Here is a 20,980-nt window from a genome sequence, read left to right as displayed (position 1 = left end):
CTGTTCTTTCACATGGGTAGTAATGATGTCACAACAAAAAGTCTGAGGTTGATCAAAAGAGATTTCAGGGACCTGGGAAGAATACTAAAAACTTCAGGAGCACAGGGAGTGTTTTCCTCAATCCTCCCAGTAATGGTGGGAGACTTTGGAAGAAACAGGCGAGCCTAGGATATCAATACCTGGCTCCAGGACTGGTGCCTCTGCCAAAACTTTGGGTTTTTAAACCATGGAAGAGCCTTCGAGGCACAAGGTATGCTGGGGCCTGATGGGATCCACATGTCCTGATGGGGAAAACACATCTTTGGGCATAAGCTGGCAGGACTGATCAAGAGAGCTTTAAACTAGAATCGATGGGGGAAGGAGATACCAACAGGACTGCAGTAGGTAAGCCAAGGGTTGGCATGGCATCGCCTGAGGGTGGCAATGCTAATGGGAACATTTACACTGCTCCAGGGAGCACTGAGGGCTCAGGAGCACATCTGAAATGCTTGTACACCAATGCACACGGTATGAGAAACAAACAGGATGAACTGGAAGCAATGGTCAGTTCCCAGAGCTATGATGTCATTGGTATTAGTGAGCCTTGGTGGAATGAGTCCCATGATTGGAGTGCTGGGCTGGAGGGCTACAGGCTGTTCAGGAGGGATAGGCAGGACAGGTAAGGTGGAGGTGTCGCACTATATGTAAGGGAGAGGTTTGATTGTACAGCCCTTACAGTTAGGGATGATGTGGTTGAGAGCCTCTAGGTGAAGATTAGGGGGATGGAAAACAAAGCAGATGTCATTGTGGGTGTCTACTATCGATCACCCAGCCAGGATGATAGCACTGATGAGTTATTCTATAGGCAATTAGGAGAAATCTCTGGATCAGTAGCCCTTGTCCTTATGGGAGATTTCAACTTCCTAGACATCAACTGGGAATACCATAGTGCTGTGACGAGCAAGTCTGGGAAATTCTTGAAGTTTGTGGAAGATGATAACTTCTTGACACAGGTACTCAGTGAGCCAACTAGGAAAGATGCCCTCCTAGACTTGTTGTTTGTGAATAGAGAAGGACTCGTGGGAGATGTGATGGTAGGTGGGTGTCTTGGCCACAGTGATCATGAAATGGTTGAGTTTAAAATTTTCAGTGTAATGAGAACAAAGGACAGCAGAGTTGTTACCCTGGATTTCAAGAGAGCAAACTTTAAGCTACTCAGGGAGCTACTTAGCAGTGTCCCCTGGGAATCTGCTTTTGAGGGCTTAGGAGTCCATGAGAACTGGTCAGTTTTTGAGAACCACCTTTTAGAAGCACAGGCGCAGGCAATCCCATTGTGTCAAGCAAGCGGGGCAGAAGACCAGCTTGGCTGAACAGGGAACTCCTTGTGGAGCTCAAGAGGAAAAAGAAATTGTATGATCTCTGGAAGCAAGGTCAGGCTTCACAGGAAGATTACAGAGCTGTGGTTCTTATATGAAAGGAGAAGACACGAAAGGCCAAAGCTCAACTAGAGTTGAAACTGGCCAGTGTTGTGTCAGGCAACAAGAAAGGATTTTTTTTTAAGTATGTTAATAGCAAGAGGAGGTCCAAGGAAAACATTGGACCGATACTTGTTGAAGATGGTCACCTGACAAATAGGGATGAAGAAAAAGCAGAGGCATTGAAATGCTTTTTTTTGCCTCAGGCTTTAATAATACTGTTAGACCTTGGGCTGCCCGGTCCACAACTGCAGGAACAGTGACTTTCCATTTGTGGACACTGAAATTGTAAGGGACCAGCTGTACCAGCTGAATGTTCACAAGTCCATGGGGCCTGAACGGATTCATCCCAGAGTACTGAAGGAGCTAGCGGATGTTACAGCAGGACCCCTCTCCATCATCTACCAAAGGTCTTGGGAGTCTGGGGAGGTCCCTGCTGACTGGAAGCTAGCCAATGTTATTCCAATTTACAAGAAGGGTGTGAGGGAAGACCGAGGAAACTACAGACCTGTTAGCCCAACCTCATTACCTGGAAAAATTATGGAGAAGATCATACTGGGTGCTAGTGAAAGGCATTTAAAGGACAATGCAATCATCAGGCATGGTCAGCATGGGTTCACAAAGGGAAAGTCCTGTTTAACTAATCTGATCTCCTTCTATGATAAGGTCACCCGCCTAGTGGATGAAGGGAAGGCGGTGGATGTAGTTTTTCTGTATTTTAGGAAGGCTTTTGATACTGCCCCTCACAGCATCCTTCTGGACAAGTTGTCCAACTGTGAGATGAGCAGGTACATGGTGCGCTGGGTGATGAACTGGCTGAATGGCAGGCCTCAAAGGGTTGTAGTGAATGGGGCTACATCTGGCTGGCAACCGGTCACCAGCGGTGTTCCTCAGGGCTCAATTCTAGGGCCAGTTCTGTTCAATATTTTTATCAACGATCTGGATGCAGGAGTTGAATGCACCCTTAGCAAGTTTGCTGACAATACTAAACTGGGAGGTGCTGGTGACTCTCCTGAGGGACAAGAGGCCTTGCAGAAGGATCTAGATAGATTGGAGCATTGGGCAATCATCAATGGCATGAAATTTAACAAGAACAAATGCCAGGTTCTGTACCTGGGACGGAGTAATGCCGGGCACAAGTATAGACTGGGAGAGGAGTGGCTGGAGAGCAGCCCTGCAGAAAGGGATCTAGGGGTGCTGGTTGACAGCAGGCTCAACAGGAGTCAGCAGTGTGCCCTGGCAGCCAAGAGGGCAAACAGCATCCTGGGGTGCATTAAACACAGTATAACCAGATGGTCAAAAGAGGTGATTATCCCTCTGTATTTAGCATTGGTGCGGCCTCACCTTGAGTACTGTGTGCAGTTCTGGGCCCCACAATTTAAAAAGGATGTTAAGGTACCTGAATGCATCCAGAGGAGGGCAACAAAGCTGGTGAAAGGGCTGGAAGGCATGTCCTATGAGGAGCAGCTAAGGACTTTGGGCTTGTCTAGTTTGGAGAAAAGGAGACAGCTGAGGGGCGACCTCATTGCTCTCTATAGCTTCCTGAGGAGGCAAAGTGGAGAGGGAGGTGCTGAGCTCTTCTCCCTGGTATCCAGCAACAGGACGCATGGGAATGGTTCAAAGCTGCGTCAGGGGAGGTTCAGACTGGACATTAGGAAACGCTTCTTTACCAAGAGGGTGGTCAAACACTGGAACAGGCTTCCTAGAGAGGTGGTGGATGCCCCATGCCTGTCAGTGTTTAAGAGGCATTTGGACAATGCCCTTAATAACATGCTTTAAGTTTTGGTCAGCCCTGAAGTGGTCAGGCAGTTGGACTAGATGGTTGTTGTAGGTCCCTTCCAACTGAACTATACTGTTCTGTTCTGTTCTATTCTATTCTATTCTATTCTATTCTATTCAGGGCCGAATCTTGATCAGCCTTAAGTCAATGGGAGTTCTGCTACCAGTTTCAAGAGAAGTTGAATTTGACTGTTAGTAATTAAGTAACAGTGACTAATTCCTTTACATTGCATTTACTTACTCATTTTAAACCTTGAGGCAGTCCTAGTACTTTCACGTTGCAAATAGGTAATGGCATATTCAGAAATGAAACGTGCTAGCTTTGAGCCACTGCACATTTCCAAAAGGGTGTGGGTAAAATTCCTTTTCTACAAAACAATTGATAGGATTTAGTGTAAGACGCCAACAAAAACAAGACTTGATTAATTAATAGACAAAAATATAATATCAATACAAATGTATAGCATTTCAGAACAGCTAGACTTCTGCACAGGGACTGTTTTAACTGGAGAGGTAGGCTCTAGGCTATACTGATATTTACAAGATGAGTCTAGTAAGGTTATATCCACATGTAGTGATGAGTATCTTAATAACTTGTAAGGAATACTAAGTTATTGTTGGAATTGTTGCCCTTGTTAGTTCTACTGCTTTATAAAATATCTTAAATTGAATTAATATACCTTTGCCATACTGTGGGTCCACGAAATTCCCAACAGGAGAATTCAAAACTGTACCACTGAAAATCCAGGTCATCACACAGAATACCAAACACAGCCCTAAAAGTCTACTGTAATGTTAAGAAAAATGCACACTTGTATGTTGACCTTCATGACTGTCTATGCATGTTGCAAACTCTGTGAACAGAGGCCTTTATGCTGCATTTTTACTAAGTGGCTGTGGTTAATTATTATCTCCTAGGTAATTTTCTGAAGGATGTTTGGAAGTTAGGGGTTAGAGAATTATCATCATGGTTTTGGTAGTGTAGTATTTAAAGCTACTGCATGGTTGCTACCTTCCCTTCAGATTTGCTAGGCCTTTCAGACACTTTCTATGGATTTTTGTTTTCTTAAATCTGTAAGATTGCATACATTCTTGGAGACTAAGTCAAAGGACATATATATATATATTTTTTTTTTACACAAACATACAAATTTACGCTGCACTTAACACTGAGACAAATCATTGCAAGTGAAAGCTTTCTGGCCTTTGAGTTTGTTCCTTACCTGGTCTGGTGCAATCACAGTGAAACCAGAATGTTGTTTTTAAAGCCACTTCTGAATTTTTATTTCAGAAGTTTTTAACTGATGAACTATTAAGTGTATAGCACGATGCAAAGCACAGGTAGACAATAGATCTGCTTATATTCTTAATTACATCAGCATGTATATTAGTTACTCTAGTAGCCAACAGCAATGTCTAAAACCAGTATGGAAAGAGAATCAGATCTAGGACCTGAGTAGTCCATAAGAGTTGACAAGTCCACAAGGGAGTCCTGCAAGTCCTATTAAAGGTATGAGAATTAATCACAATAAATACATCTTTAATCACACATTAAAGTGTTCATTGGCACAAAAAAACCCTTATTGTATCTATTCAACTATAACGTAGAACCAAAAGTGACAGGGCATTCCACATACCAATAACTTACTTTTTCCTAGCCAGGATCAGTATAACTGGAACAACTTTTTTTTGGCAACTTGTTAATTTACTATAAATGTACGTAAACTCTACTTCAAACTCTGCAAATTTCAGGTCAAATTCAATGAATGCTTTCCAGTGGAAACCTATCTTCGAGGCCAAATTTACAAAGACAGAAGAGTTGCTGCACTCTCAGTTGGTTTCTCAGAGTTCAAAAGGAGTCAGTTAGGCAAGTTGAGGCAAAACCTGATTTTGGCTCGAGTTGCTGCCAGGGCACTATATTCTGAGTTTAATATTAGTTTTTTAAAAAAACACAAACACTACTGTTATGTAAACTGCCATTCACACTTGCAGAAGAAAGTACACTGAAGAATAAAAATAAAAACCTTAAAATAAAAGTGGACGGGAGAAAAAAGCTATCCATCTTCCCTGTACAAGGAATGACAAAACTTCATTCATCCTCTAAGGTAACATTATGTGCAAAGAGAACATGCTATGTAAAGTGTAAAATGAGATGTGTTATTAATATGGATCCAGCTGAGCCAACAGTGAGGTTTTGGGTTTTTTTAAATCTGACAATTGGCTTTCTGGAAGTATCACAGTTGACTCTATCTCATGAGCTTTGCAGTTCTGTATCTCACATACTAGATGATCTGTAACTTCCTAAGGTTTTATTCTCATTAGGAGCTGGATAAAATGCCTTTGAGACTGATTCCTTTCAGCCTTCCTATTCATTGTATTACTTTTAATAATCACATGGTTCAGAAAAAGAAAAACATAAGAGAAAAAAATCCATATATTTCTACATACTAAACTCATTCTGAAAGAAGAGCCTATCATAAATATCATTCTTCTTATATGTGACGAAGCCATTTTTTCCTCTTTCAACTAGCACACAGCATAGATCTGGTTAGTTAATGGCATGATAACACCTAATGCATTTCATTGCCAGATTTGGAAGCATCACTGGTATGGGGATAGTCAAATATCCATGGGCTCAATTTCTGCCGGTCTCAAAGAATCTCTATCACACCCCTTCTCACAGGCCATATCCCCTATGAGCCTCCACCCAAGTCATTCAGGAAGGAAAATGGTCTTCTTATGAACTTTTTCATAAAGTGAGAAAGTAAATTTTAGTTGTCTGAGATCCTTTTTACTCCAAAAAGATATAAAATAATATATTCCTATGATTTGTACATAAATTGGAGCTCTACAGGTGAACTTCCTTGGTCATTACAAATCTCATCTAAACTCTTCCAGAGAAGATAAGTTTCCTGTAACAATGACTTAAGTGAATTCAGAATTAAGTCTTCATATACTCACATTGTGCTCTCCAAATATGTTTCTAAATGTCTGAAGACTTGCATAAATTCAGAGATCATATATGTAAACCCAAACATTCAAGGGAAAGCACAAACAAAATAAATGTTGAGCAATTAAAAGTTCCTTAAGATGTTAAGCCTCATTATGCTTTTTTTTCTTCACCAAGTACATATGGTTTATCCTAAGCAGAGTGTTACTTGGGGCTTTGATCCAAACAGAGTATTCTGAAACAAAAATCAGCTTGCATTTTTACTTTTTCCAACTTGGAGGCAATCAAGTATAACATGACATGTATCTCTAGTCCTTTTAAATGAAAAGTAGTTTATATGGAGAAAGCTCAAACTGCTGAGTAAAAGGGAGGAAAGTAAAGAAAAGAAAGATGTAGTTGCATTACCTAAAAAGATATTCTTATCAATTTTGTCAGTTTCTAATTTCAAGTTGAAAATTAAATAATTCATTCCTAGTTTTAGTTGCTTGAACCACTGCTTCAAAGAGCAGTGCTAGCTAATGCTGCAGCAAAATGAGGACAAAATGTCACCTCATATTTATTTTTAAAACTCTAATGATAAAAATAAATGTTATTTTTTACCTAAAGATACAAGCATGGATAGAAGACAAACAAATGAAAACCTAAGAGTTAAACACAGAGACTTGGACATATTCTGACTTATTAAGAGGCCAGGAATTCCCAGAACATTTTGTATCTGTATTTCACAGAATCACAGAATCGTATAGGTTGGAAAAGACCTTTAAGATCATCGAGTCCAACCATAAACCTAACACTACCAAGACCACCACTATACCATGTCCCTAAGCACTTCATCCAAACGTCTTTTAAATACTTCCAGGGATGGCGACCTTCCTTTCAGTGAAGTAAAATTTCCTAATATCCAGTCTAAACCTCCCCTGGTGCAACTTGAGGCCATTTCCTCTCGTCCTATCATTTGGTACTTGGGAGAAGAGACCGACCCCCACCTCTCTACAACCTCCTTTCAGGTAGTTGAAGAGAGCGATAAGGTCTCCCCTCAGCCTCCTTTTCTCCAGGCTAAACAACCCCAGTTCCCTCAGCCGCTCCTCATAAGACTTCTGCTCCAGACCCTTCACCAGCTTCGTTGCCCTTCTCTGGACACGCTCCAGCACCTCAATATCCCTCTTGTAGTGAGGGGCCCAAAACTGAACACAGTATTAGAGGTGCGGCCTCACCAGTGCTGAGTACATTTCACATTAGTCCTTTCCAGATCAGATCTTCCAATGACTGAATTTATTTAGTAATTGGAGAAATTAAGACCAGAAGAGGTTAAACAATCTATCCTATGAAGTTATACATGAAATAGAGTCTTGACCCTCTTACTTTCTCTAGCTACTTGCAACACTAATAAGGCAGTACATAATACAATGATATTAACCTGAGGACTAATTCGAGTAAATCCAAACTTTGAGTTTATGCTCTTATTTATAATTCTTCAGTAATTGCAGTATTTTAAAAAGATTTATTTTCCACTATCACTAGTATTTATTCTAATGTTTAAATTTATGCTCCACAGATATGGATACAGAGTTTATCATTTTATGGATGCTGCCACCTGTATGAGATTTCCAAATGGGTTTAATAAAATTGGAGCCATTAACATTAGTGTTGCAAGCAGCATTCAATCTATTTAATGGTTTGGTTCATTGATCTACAAGTTCATATAACTAGGAAGGGGGTCAAATAGAATTATATTGTCCTGGTTTCAGCTGGGATAGAGTTAATTTTCTTTATAGTGGCTGGTATGGGGCTATGTTTTGGATTTGTGCTGAAAACAGATAATACAGAGATGTTTTAGTTGCTGCACTAGTCAAGGACTTTTCAGCTTCCCATGCTCTGCCAGGTGCAGAAGAAGCTGGGAGGGGACACAGCCAGGATAGTTGATCCAAACTGACCAAAGGGCTATTCCATACCATATGACGTCATGCTCAGTATATAAAGCTGGGGAAGAAGAAGGAAGGGGGGGACGTTCGGAGTCATGGCGTTTCTTCCCAAGTAACCATTATGCGTGATGGAGCCCTGCTTTCCTGGAGAGGGCTGAACACCTGCCTGCCCATGGGAAGTAGTGAATGAATTCCTTGCTTTGCTTTGCTTGCGTGTGTGGCTTTTGCTTTACCTATTAAACTGTCTTTATCTCAACCCATGAGTTTTCTCACTTTTACTCTTCTGATTCTCTCCCCCATCCCACCAGAGGGGAGTGAGCGAGTGGCTGCGTGGTGCTTAGTTGCCAGCTGGGGTTAAACCACGACATATATGTACTTTAGTAAAGGATCCTATAAAGCTCTTCTCAGTGTAAAATGAGTTAAGACCAAGACATAGTAGAACTTGACCTCTCCACTCAGCATTTCAGAGGCCAAAAATATTTTGGGTTAACAGTCCCCTAACCTGCCAACAATGATCATTTAATATCTTAATCTGGTTTTCCTTTGTCTGATTTGTTTTGTTTTGTTTTGTTTTGTTTTGTTTCCTGGTATGATACATTGGAAGATGTGCTTGTTTTCCAAGCAGGCAGCAGAAACTGAAACATTTGTGCTCAGCATTCTTAAGGAGAATATACTGCACCTTTCTCAAGGAGAGTCATTACCCTCATGTCTTCCAGCACCATATCCAGCAGATGTTTCTTTTCACAGTACTGCTGCTGATGCTATACTTGTTCTGCTTGCTAGTGATTAATGAGTCAAGGACATTAAAACCTGAAGCTCAAACCACCAGCTGTCAGAACTAGTGAGTGCACAGCTTCTAATTCAGGGACAGGTTAAAGTAAAAAGAGAGAGTATGAATAAGCAACTGCTCAGACTCAGAAATAGAAACTTTGCAGAAACAGCAGCTCCCCATAGAACCACAGAAAATCAACATTAATAGAAACCCAGTTCACAGGAAAGGCTGTAACAATTACTATCTGCACACACAATTTAAAACCTGGATGTCTGTAGGTTATTCCACACTTCATTTGCATGAAGCACGGTACGCCTAAGAGATCAATCAGTATTTCAAGGAATGTTTTCTCAAAGCTTTCTGCAAGTCCTTGAAAAGTCAAAGCTGTTTAAAAAAAAGGCTGTTTACCTTATGACATCCCTAGCATTTGTGTTTAATACACTCATCAGTATGCATGTAAAATATAGAAATGCTACTACACAGATGCAGTTCTGACAAATGTCAGTTTACAGCGAAAGAAAAGATCAGAGCACATGAAGGATGGAACATAATTATGTCTCATCCCTTTGAAAAACAGAATCACTGTCAACTTGGAAACCGTTCTGTCTCTCTCTACCTGAATATTGAAGCCAACTCTACCATGAATTTATCTTGCATAATTCCAAAGATCAATAGATATTCCACATTTTCAATATACGGCCTTTTTGACTAGAACTGGGAAGTCAAGTTATACATAGAAATTAGGGAAATTATGTTGCTTATTCTAGTATACTAAGATTTAGGGAACTATATGATATATATTCATTTATAATGAGATGATTCTGCTACTGTTGCCTTACAACAATAATAATTCCTTTGATCATTACAGGCCTCATAGTTGTTACTGAACAGTTTTCCAACTTCCTTTCTATGACATTTTGAGTCTGTGAAGGCTGAATTCTTCTTACAAGATGCATATGCTAATCACTTCATCTAGGAAAACAATTCTTTTTTTTTTTTTCTTAGAATAGAATAGAATAGAATAGTTCAGTTGGAAGGGACCTACAACAATCATCTAGTCCAACTGCCTGACCATTTCAGGGCTGACCAAAACTTAAAGCATGTTATTAAGGGCATTGTCCAAATGCCTCTTAAACACTGACAGGCATGGGGCATCCACCACCTCTCTAGGAAGCCTGTTCCAGTGTTTGACCACCCTCTTGGTAAAGAAGCGTTTCCTAATGTCCAGTCTGAACCTCCCCTGACGCAGCTTTGAACCATTCCCATGCGTCCTGTTGCTGGATACCAGGGAGAAGAGCTCAGCACCTCCCTCTCCACTTTGCCTCCTCAGGAAGCTATAGAGAGCAATGAGGTCGCCCCTCAGCTGTCTCCTTTTCTCCAAACTAGACAAGCCCAAAGTCCTCAGCCGCTCCTCCTCATAGGCCATTCCTTCCAGCCCTTTCACCAGCTTTGTTGTCCTCCTCTGGATGCATTCAGGTACCTTAACATCCTTTTTAAATTGTGGGGCCCAGAACTGCACACAGTACTCAATACTTCATTAATCTCAACTATTTCCTTTTACAGCCATTACTATACAAGCACTTCCAGCTGGAAATTAATGATCTTCCTTAAAAAGCTGATCTGTGTTGGATAAATGCTATTGAGAAGTAGTGTGAACAGTGACTAGGATAATGGACTGAGAGCAAGTGACCAAAAGTCAAATCCAAGCTATCCCAGTCACTGATTTGCTCCGTGAACACAACTACAACATTTCTGTGCATCTTTTCTTCCTCCCTCCTGTGCAGACTTTAAGCCCCCAAGCCCAGAGCTCATTGCCATATTTTGATACAATCTTGGTTCAGGTGTTTCACCCTGCAAATTCTCTCCTGGTAGAATAATGAAGACATAGGTTCCAGAACAAAAAAATAAAATATCCCCCAAAAAACCTGTTAGTTATCTATTACCACAAATCCTACTGTCACAGCACAGGGAAGAAACAAACCTACAGTTGCCTTTCACTGAACCTTATCCACATAAGTCCTCCTCCACAACACCACATGGGCTTTGAGAGAAGAGAAGGATGAGGCAGATCATGTCTCCTCATGAACCTCATGGTCAGGATTTACACGGCTAAAAAGCCATGTTTTGCAGGCAGCCTGGGGTATATACATTCAGGTCCTGCACCTCTTCAAAGGCTCCAGGGACTTTCATCTCTTCCGAAGTACTGCAGTAACTTGGAATCACTCCAAAGACACTGTGAATGCCCCTGTGATTCTTCCAAAACACAGAAGATGATGGATAATATTTTTAAGGAAAAATATTGCAGAGCTCAGTACTGAATAAAGTAGTCTGAGTCTCCTGAAGCACAGCTGCTTGTAGCCAAAGTAAAAAGAACATGCACTTACTCCAGTTTAGTAAGTAAATTCAACTTAGTAAATTCAAATTTAGTAAGTAAACTCCAGTTTACTTGGTTTGCTTCATTCTGTTCTCAGTTTCATAGACACACAGGCACAAAATGGTTCTCCATTCAAAGGAGCAATCTTCAAAGGGTAAAGAAAGAAATAGAGGAGGAGAATGGTATTGCAAGCATGTCTTGGGAAAAAGGGAAGCTCCCACTCTTTATATTTATAAATGCTAACTCTTACAGCACCTTTTTGACAAAACTAAACACATACTATATCTAACAGGCTAATTACATCTAAATTACAGCCGAAAAGCCCCATCTGAAGGCTCAGTGACTTCCTTATGGGAGAAAGTAAACAGTTTTACTAAATAATGCAATGTCATTATAAACTTAAATAATATTAAATCAGTTAGAGACATGAGTCTATAATGGATACCATGTTTAGTTTCTTATTGCCATAATTGCAAGGGGGCACTATTAGCAAGTAAGTGAATAAGACTATTTTCTTCTTTGAAACTCTGTTCCTGCAACTGGAGCTGCTGGGTTTCTCATCCACATGTTCTGGCACACTGTATGCTATACATCCTATTCAGATCCTATTTGTCTGCTACCACTGATGCACCATGAACATAACTTTCCAAGCTGTGTGAAGAGCATTAGAAATAACCTTTCCCTCTTTCCATATGTGTTAGCTAAGCTCCAACTGAAGAAACTCACTCCCAAAGGTATTTCCATCACATAACTTTGTAGGGACAGAACCAGGAAAGGAGCTATTGCTCAGTTATTCCTGTAGCATTGCAGAGCTGTGCTTCCTGAATTTTTCTGTTTCCACAGAAAGAGTGGCCTTGTAGCCTTGGAGTGATGAAAGTACTGCTTAAGAAATCCAGCATCTTCAGCTTTCACAGTCATTACAAATCCCCCTGCCTTTTCAACAAACAGCCAAATAGATATGCCTTCAGTCAGGCAACTAAAATGATTGCCTACCTTTGGGCTCCAGGGACCAAACAGCTCCCAGCCTGCAACAACCAGGGAGGAAGAGTTCCTGCAGGTCCAGAATCCCTGGAACCTGTCAGTGCTTCAGCCACGATGCTGCAGGCATTGGTCAAGGTGGTGCTCTGGCTACATGTGCTACTGCCACTGCAGAAAGAATCGGCGACAGGGATTAGACCTGCCCTCCTTTCATGAGATGGGGTTCTCATCTCCTCCCCTTTCCCCAGCTTCCTCCTAGAAAACAGACTTAGACTTACTTGGAGCAAGGGTGGTGCAAACTAGAGCTTAAATAACTCCACTCTACCACAGAGTAATCATGTGGATTCAGGTGTGGAACAGACATGCAACAAGACCGAAATAGCAGTTAACAAGCCAAAAGTTCTCTAGAATAAATGGGATGTGCCAGACTAGTTGCTTTAGGGCACTACCACTAAGCTAAAGACTTCCAAGAAAAGGAGGCTCAGGGCACATCTATGTCAGTGAATAAAAAAAGGCCAGAACACAGGCTTGAGCAAGGGCATATAATCTTCTATTTTTTATCCACATTTATTTCATCTATATTTAATTGCGGTGCCATTTTGGCCTAAAATAAATAGCACTCTCCCAGACAATGTCCCGGTATGGTTCAAAGGAGAGCATGGGTCAGGAATTATTTGCAATACACAGTATGGATGAGGCCACCTTATTTGAGGGAAGAGGGAGAAGAGAGTTTTAAACATATGGGCATGATCTATACCTTTCCCTCAGGGCCAGAGAATGTACCCTAGCCCCAGTTGCTTTATTAGTATACCTGTAGTCTCAAATGCTGCTGTGCTTTGCCCCAGAAGCAAGTGAAATGATACAGTATTTGCAAACCACACATTATGCCTACTCTCCAGGGAGAGTGCTTAACAGATAATACAGAACTGAATTATTTTGGATTACTTAAAGTACAATGGAATGGAAGGAGTGAGTCAGTTATGTGAAATGTATACTAGCATTGCAACTGGTTAAATATTTTTCAGAATAATTGTACTAATTTTGTTAATGTAGGACAGAAAAGCCTAGTATTTGGCCACTTTAATTATTTAGGCTTGATGTCATAAATCAATATTGATAAAACAGAAAGTAATTTTTGACATTCTCTCTGAAAAATATATTAATCAATAGGTACTTGAGAGCTCTTGTGATTTTAGTCCTGTCAGGACTAGAAAAGAAGATGATGATTGAAAACATGTAAGAAAACATAAAAAGAAAAAAAAAAAAACCACTACTCTAAAGACACTAGTCTAAACATGATATTCGGGACTTTTCCCCAGATATACAGTTGGGTTTGCTTATAATGAATGGATACTTACCAAGTCCTGCTAAACAATATCTTTCTAATGAGCAAAATGAGACAAGTTACCTTCTCATAATATTATATAGTCCATCCCAATTTATCAAAATTTCAATAGAATGACATCTTTTTCAAGCCCTGTTCAAACCCCTGACATTCACACAAAAATAATTTCCCAGATTCATAAGGGAACCTAAAATTCATTAATCATAATTTTGACTGCATGTTTTATTGACCAAAAAAGTATGTATGTATGTATGTATGTGTGTATATATATCCTGGAAATAAAAATGAAAATAAGTGTAGTATTTTAAGATGACATCTGTTCTAAGAAGAAATAATTCTGTAAATTCACCAGGTATATGTGAAAACAATAAAGCCTTTGCTCTTTATAGGCTAGGAGTCTGAATAGCTTTATCATCTCATCTTCATTACTGCAGTCTTGCAATGTGTTGTGGGTTAACCCCAATAGGCAGTTAAGTACCACACAACAGCTTGCTCACTGCTCCCCAGTGGGATGGGGAAGAGAATCGGAAGGGTACAAGTGAGAAAACTCGTGGGTTGAGATAGGGACAGTTTAATAGGGAAAGCAAAAGCTGCGTGCACAAGCAAAGCAAAATGAGGAATTCACTCATTAGTTCCCATTGGCAGGCAGGTGTTTAGCCATCTCCAGGAAAGCAGGGCTTCATCATGTGTAACGGTTACTTGGGAAGACAAATGCCATAACTGAACGTCCCCCCTTCCTCCTTCTTTCCTCCCAGCTTTTATTGCTGAGCACATCATATGGTATGGAATGTCCCTTTGGTCAGTTGGGGTCAGCTGTCCCAGCTGTGTCCCCTCCCAACTTCTTGTGCACCCCCAGCCTACTTGCTGGCAGGGCAGATTGAGAAACAAAAAAGGCTTTGATGCTGTGTAAGCACTGCTCAGCAATAGCTAAAACATGGGAGTATTATCATCACAAATCCAAAACATAGCACCATATGAGCTACTATGAAGAAAATCAACTCTATCCCAGCTAAAACCAGTACACAATGAAAGACATTTTGATCTACCAGACCAACTCCTTTTACTTCACCATGAACTGGAGTGGAATGCAATGTCAAGGGTTTGGTTTGCAATTGTAAATTCTACTCTTTTTTATATTTATATTTCTTTACTAATTGCTTTAATTTTCATCCTACTCTGCAGAAGAGAAAGCATTCTGGTACTTCTAGACTGTTCCCAGTTCACATTTTTCACAGTTAATCTATATTCCACAAGGAGGGCTATCACTATCAACTAATATTTTTTGGACTGGATTCTACTAGACACATCCTGTACATGTGTTTTAGAGAAATAGAAAGCCAGTACAGTGTAAAAATATTTCTGAAACATTTCATAGTATTATTCTTTATAATTAGTAGTGAATATATATTCTTTAGTCACTGGCCAAATTCTTCTTGGTGTAGATCCTTGGCCTGCAAAGACAAATTTAATGTTCAGATAGCTCCTATTCAATGAAGTCAAGGGTCAGTCCATAGTCATATTGCATGGTGCATTTTCTTACTTAGGTTTTACATTTTTTCTCTGGGGTTTTTGCTTTTGTTTGGGATCATATACAGAATGAAAAACTGATTCATTAACATCATTAACAGTCAGTAATTCACTGAAGCCTCAGATGACTAGGGCCCGCTCAGGTGGTATTCTCCTCGATCCTCCCTGTAAGGGGAAAGGGTGTGAGGAAGAAGGCGCTAATATGGCAAGTCAATAATTAGCTGTGGAGCTGGTGTCGACGACAGCATTTTGGTTTCTATGACCATGGGACCCTGTTTGCAGATCAGCGTCTGCTTGGGAGAGATGGGATCCACCTCGCTAAGCAGGGCAAAGGTATCTTTGCCAGTAGGACAGCTGACCTGGTAAGGAGGGCTTTAAACTAGAAATAATGGGGGAGGGAGAGAGTTACCATCAGTTTTGTGAGGGACTGACAGACAGGGTTGATAGGTAAAGGGCCTGGAGTGATGTGACTGAAAGGGAATGCAAAATCAACAACAGAGCTTAAGCGGGGTCACCTCTGGCATTTGCATGTAAGCAAGGAAGTGCCTACAAGGCACCATTATGGAGAAATCCCCCAAATCCTCTCCAGGAACTCAACATGCTGGGGTGCCTCTCTAAAGCGCCTGTACAGTAATGCACACAGTATGGGGAATAAACATGATGAGTTAGAGATCTGTGTGCAGTTGCATGACTACAATCTTGCTGAGATCAAGGAAATGTGGTGGGATGGATCCCAAGACTGGAGTCTTGCACTGGAGGAATACAGCTCTTTAGGAAGGACAGGTTGGGAAGATGAGGAGGGGGAGTTGACCTTTATGTGAGAGCAGCTGGAATGCATGGAGTTCTGCCTGGGAATGGATGAGGAGTCAACTGAGAGTTTATGGGTTAGGATTAAAGAGAGGACAGGTAAAGGTGACATTATAGTGGGTGTCTGTTATAGGCTGCTTGACCAGGATGAGGCCCTCCACAGGCAGCTAGAAGCAGACTCACATTCACAGACCCTGGTCCTCATGGGGGTCTCCAATCACCCTGATATATCCTGGAGGGACAACAGAGCAAGGCAGAAGCAATCCAGGAGGTTCCTGGAGAACATCGATGACCACTTCCTGACCCAAATGATAGAGAAGCCAATGAGAGGAGGTGCTCTGCTGGACCTCATACTCAAACAAGGATCTGCTTGGAAGAGTCCCATGGGATAGGGCCCTGGAGGGAAGTGGGGGGCCCAAGAAAGCTTGTTGATATTCAAGGATCACCTCCTCCAAACTCAAGAGCGGTCCATCTCAACAAGCAGGAGGTCAGGCAAAAATGCCAGGAGGCCTGCATGGATGAACAAGGAGCTCCTGGCCAAACTCAAACACAGAAGGTGGAAGCAGGGACAGGTAACCTGGGAGGAATACAGAGACATTGTCCAAGCATGCAGAGAGGCAGTCAGGAAAGCCAGTCTACCTGGAGTTGAATCTGGCCAGGGATGTCGAAGACAAGAAGAAGGGCTTCTATAAGTACATAGGTGATAAAAGGAAGACTAGGGAAAATGTAGTTCCACTGCTGAATGAGATGGGGCACCTGGTTTTACAGGACATGGAAAAGGCTGAGGTACAGAATGCCTTCTTTGCCTTAGTCTTTACTAGCAAGACCGGCCTTCAGGAATCCCAGGCTCCTGAGACCAGGGGAAAGGCTGGAACAAGGCAGACGTACCCTTTGTGGAACAGGATCAGGTTAGAGAATAAGAATACTTGAGCAACCTGGACATACACAAGTCCATGGGCCCTGATGGGATACACCCACCAGTGCTGAGGGAGCTGGCTGACGTCATTGCAAGGCCACTCCTGATAATCTTTGATCGATCATGGTGACTGGGAGAAGTGCCCAAGGACCGGAGGAAAGCAAATGTCACTCCTATCTTCAAGAAGGGTAAGAAGGAGGACCTGGGAACTACAGTCTTGGCCAGGCTCACCTCCATTCCTGGGAAGGTGATGGAGCAACTAATGCTGGAAACCATTTCCAGGCACAGGAAGGACAAGGCGGCCATCAGGAGTAGTCAGCATGGCTTCACCAAGGGGAAGTCATGCTTGACCAACTTGATAACCTTCTATGATGAAATGACTGACTTTCTTTGACTGATTAAGGATTATGACCCACAGCAAATTTGTATCCATTGTGTTCAACAGGCATGATTAACTGTGTTTATAATGTTCTACAGTAAAGCTGACCTCCAGGAGCTTGTTTCTGAAATTATTATAACTCAGAATTCTGTCAAGACTTCAGACTTTTATATTGTCTGGATATTCCTACAAAACAAGAGAAGGAAGAGATGATGCCTTAAATTTTGCTATTTTTCAGCCAACATACAGATTATACTGGATCAACTTTTTTAGCTACAACAAATACATACAGTTCACTCCATCCAAGTCAACAGATCTTAAATATCACTTTTAAAGTACAGAATTTAGATTTTAAAAAGCAGATCCTTTTTAGCAATGTGACGCCTATGTGAAAATTGAACCACGTAAGGAGAGGCAGCCTTGTTTGCAACTTGTCAAACTATCAAACCTGTATTTTAGTAGCCTATTCAGAAAGGAAATGCTTGGCTGAGAGAATACTCTAATGAGATTCCAAACAAAAGCATAATTAAGGTATTCTTCTGTATTTGTGTGTGACTGCTTATGTTATTTCTCAAAACAGGAAAGCCATTTTACAGGGATGAATGTTTCACCCCCATTACTGAAGCATTGTTTCTTTTCCTGCAATTAAAATACTGAATCTGGGACTCGCCTTAGGATTTACAATATAACTTCAGGAAGTGAGGATAATTATTCAGTATGGGACAAGTTTACTTAGTCTACATTGAACCAGTTTCCAAATAAGGAAAAAATAATAATTAACTATCATTATTTTTTAATGTACTTTTCACTTGCTGTTCTGGAAAACAAATTGCAAAAATACAGTAAGAAGGATCATCACCCATAAACATCCTCTCTCTCACATAGAAACTCAATTTTTTCAAACTCAACTCAATTTTACAAATCTTGCAAATCAAATATCTGAAATGCATTGTACCATTGTTTCATATATGAACACACTTTCCTGTCCATAATACAGCCACAGGATTACCGGGGATACAAAGGGAGGGGAAAAGCCCCTTTCATGACTGCCAGTCAGTGTGATATGAAGACATTCATCAGCACATCTCCCATGTACTTGGATCAGGGCCGAGCCTCCTCCTGTAATAATATGCCTTTATGTCCAAGCCTGACTGTGCTAAGAGTTATTGATGACAACCTCGATTAAACTAGTAATTAAATCCTCCAAAATACTCATATGGTTGGGGGAAGGGTTATGAGAAGGATAGAGACCAAGCATCAGCTGTGACCTTGAAAGAAAACTTTTGATTGGATTTTGTCTTGTGAAAGGAAGGAGTGGAAACAGAAACCAGCTGTCCTGAATAATTAATGAACTCCCATAGCATTCTCCTAATTCCAATTTTATATGTATCCAAGTGAATCTTTCTTCAGGCTTCCTCAAAACTAGCACATTTACAAACTATTAATAAAAAGAAACTGCAAATTCACTTAAAACAACATGAAGTATAGCTAAGTGACAACTCAAAAGGTATTCCTTTTTGTGTACTTTAGACTATGTAATACATAATTACATGTATATACATATTTTTATATATAAAATAAACATATACTGTTTATTACTGCAAGCAACCAAAGGATGCCTGTGCCACTACGTAGGCTTTCATTAGTACCCGCTGATGTAGAATGAGATTTTCCAGTCTTTGGATCTTTCCTAGGGCTGAAAGGCCTTTGAGCACACTTTCTATCAAGAATATCCTTTTAGCCCTAAAAAAGGAGGAGAAGTTTTTTTAAAAAAGAAGCTCTTCACAGAATGGAATGAAATAAATTTATGTAAACAGTGATAATATATATGGCAGGAAAAATCCAAGTAACTCCTGTTTTGTGTTGCTTAAGCACTAAAGGGGTGTAGATGGGTAAAATGGGGAGTGGAAAGCCAAACAGTAGATGCAATGTAGAAAGGCGTATGATAACATTCTCCTAATTTATCTTACATTTCATTATATCCTCCTTCCAGATGAGTTTTCCCTCCTCAATAAATTCTTCAATTTTTCTTCTAAAGTCTCCTTTCCTACAAATTATCTCCAATAGCTTTCTTTTAGGTAGGCCCAGCTACTATGCTACTTACTTACTGCAATACAAGGAAAGCCTCCTCTTTCCATCTTGGCTCATCTAGCAGTCCTACTGCAAATCACTCCCTAGCTGTTAACTTACTTCTACAGATAAGTCATAATTTAGGTTACAGAACTGCTTTTCCAATTTCAAAAAGCCTTTAGTAAAAAAATCAACCATGTTAAGTGAATGGACAAATTATTAAGCCAAGAATTTTTTAAAAATGTGATCAAACCAAGAGAACTTGAAGCAAACCATCAAACAGCCAAATAATCATAAATTGTAGACATTTCCTCTCAGAGACATACTGTTCAACAGAGAAAGGTTGTATTGGGTTTGCGTGGCAAGGTTTTGGCAGCGGGGGGTGCTACAGGGGTGGCTTCTGTGACAAGCTGCTAGAAGCTTCCCCTATGTCCAATACAGCCAATGCCAGTCGGCTCCAAGATGGACCCACTGCTGGCCAAGGCCGAGCCAATCAGCGACGGTGATAGCACCTCTGGGATAATGTATTTAAGAAGGTGGTGGTGGGGGAAACCTGCGCAACTGCAGCCGGAGAGAGGAGTGAGAATATGTGAGAGAAACAACTATGCAGACACCAAGGTCAGTGAAGAAGGAGGGGGAGGAGGTGCTCCAGGCGCAGGAGCAGAGATTCCCCTGCAGCCCGTGGTGAAGACCATGGTGAGGCAGGCTGTCCCCCTGCAGCCCATGGAGGTTAACAGTGGAGCAAATATCCACCTGCAGCCCATGGAGGACCCAACACCAGAGCAGGTGGATGCACCTGAAGGAGGCTGTGACCCTGTGGAGAGCCCACGCTGGAGCAAGCTCCTGGCAGGACCTGGGACCCCGTGGAGAGAGGAACCCACACTGGAACAGGTTTGCTGGCAGGACTTGTGACCCCGCAGGGGACCCACGCTGGAGCAGCCCATTCCTGAAGGACTGCACTCCGTAGAAAGGACCCATGCTGGAGCAGTTCGTGAAGAACTGCAGCCTGTGGGAAGGACCCATGTTGGAAAAGTTCATGGAGGACTGTCTCCCGTGGGAGGGACCCCATGATGGAGCAGGGGAAGAGTGTGAGGAGGAAGGAGCGGCAGAGACAACGTGTGATAAACTGACCACAACCCCCATTCCCCATCCCCTTGCACTGCTTGGGGGGGAGGAGGTAGAGAAATCAGGAGTGAAGTTGAGCCCAGGAAGAAGGGAGGGGTGGGGAGAAAGTGTTTTAAGATTTGGTTTTATTTCTCATTACCCTACTCTGATTTGATTGGCAATAAATTAAATTAATTTCCCCAAGTCAAGGCTGTTTTGCCCGTGACGGTAATTGGTGAACGATCTCTCTCTGTCCTTATCTCAACCCATGAGCCTTTCGTTATATTTTCTCTCCCCTGTCCAGCTGAGTAGGGGGAGTGATAGAGCGGCTTGGTGGGCACCTGGCATCCAGCCAGGGTCAACCCACCACAAAGGTATACCAACAAGGTGCAAATACAAAAAGATTTTTCAGTTCACCATCTGCTACAGGAAGGAATAAATGCAGCAACTTCTGCCCCACATTGCCACACTGGCAGAAGTCTCTAGGTTGTATCTGCATAAATGAATGCTCAATGGTATCGAAGATAGTAAGTATGTGTTCATGTGTGAGTAAGAAATGGGCTATTTTAAAAATGTCCATGTGATTAGTTTCCCTTCTAATTG

At 41.4% G+C, this 20,980-nt stretch overlaps 1 protein-coding gene across 8 annotated transcripts in view; it reads right to left on the bottom strand.

The window, feature by feature from the left end:
* The window catches only part of LOC142402964 (BDNF/NT-3 growth factors receptor-like), a 270,912-nt gene that overhangs the window by 160,917 nt on the left and 89,015 nt on the right, over nt 1–20,980 (bottom strand). The window contains exon 13 of one of the 8 annotated variants that reach the window (XM_075488978.1): nt 12,261–12,397. The exons of the other annotated variants lie outside the window; for them this stretch is intronic. Coding sequence (XP_075345093.1) covers nt 12,363–12,397 — 35 coding nt within the window. The 3' untranslated portion in view covers nt 12,261–12,362. Of the gene's footprint in view, nt 1–12,260; nt 12,398–20,980 lie in introns of those variants that run through there. 8 annotated transcript variants of the gene reach the window in all.

Source organism: Mycteria americana (genome assembly GCF_035582795.1).
Source record: "Mycteria americana isolate JAX WOST 10 ecotype Jacksonville Zoo and Gardens chromosome Z unlocalized genomic scaffold, USCA_MyAme_1.0 Scaffold_18, whole genome shotgun sequence".
In the NCBI taxonomy this organism is placed as follows: domain Eukaryota; kingdom Metazoa; phylum Chordata; class Aves; order Ciconiiformes; family Ciconiidae; genus Mycteria; species Mycteria americana.
The sequence above is the reverse complement of the archived record's forward strand: the minus strand, read 5'-3'. Positions and strand labels throughout refer to the sequence as shown.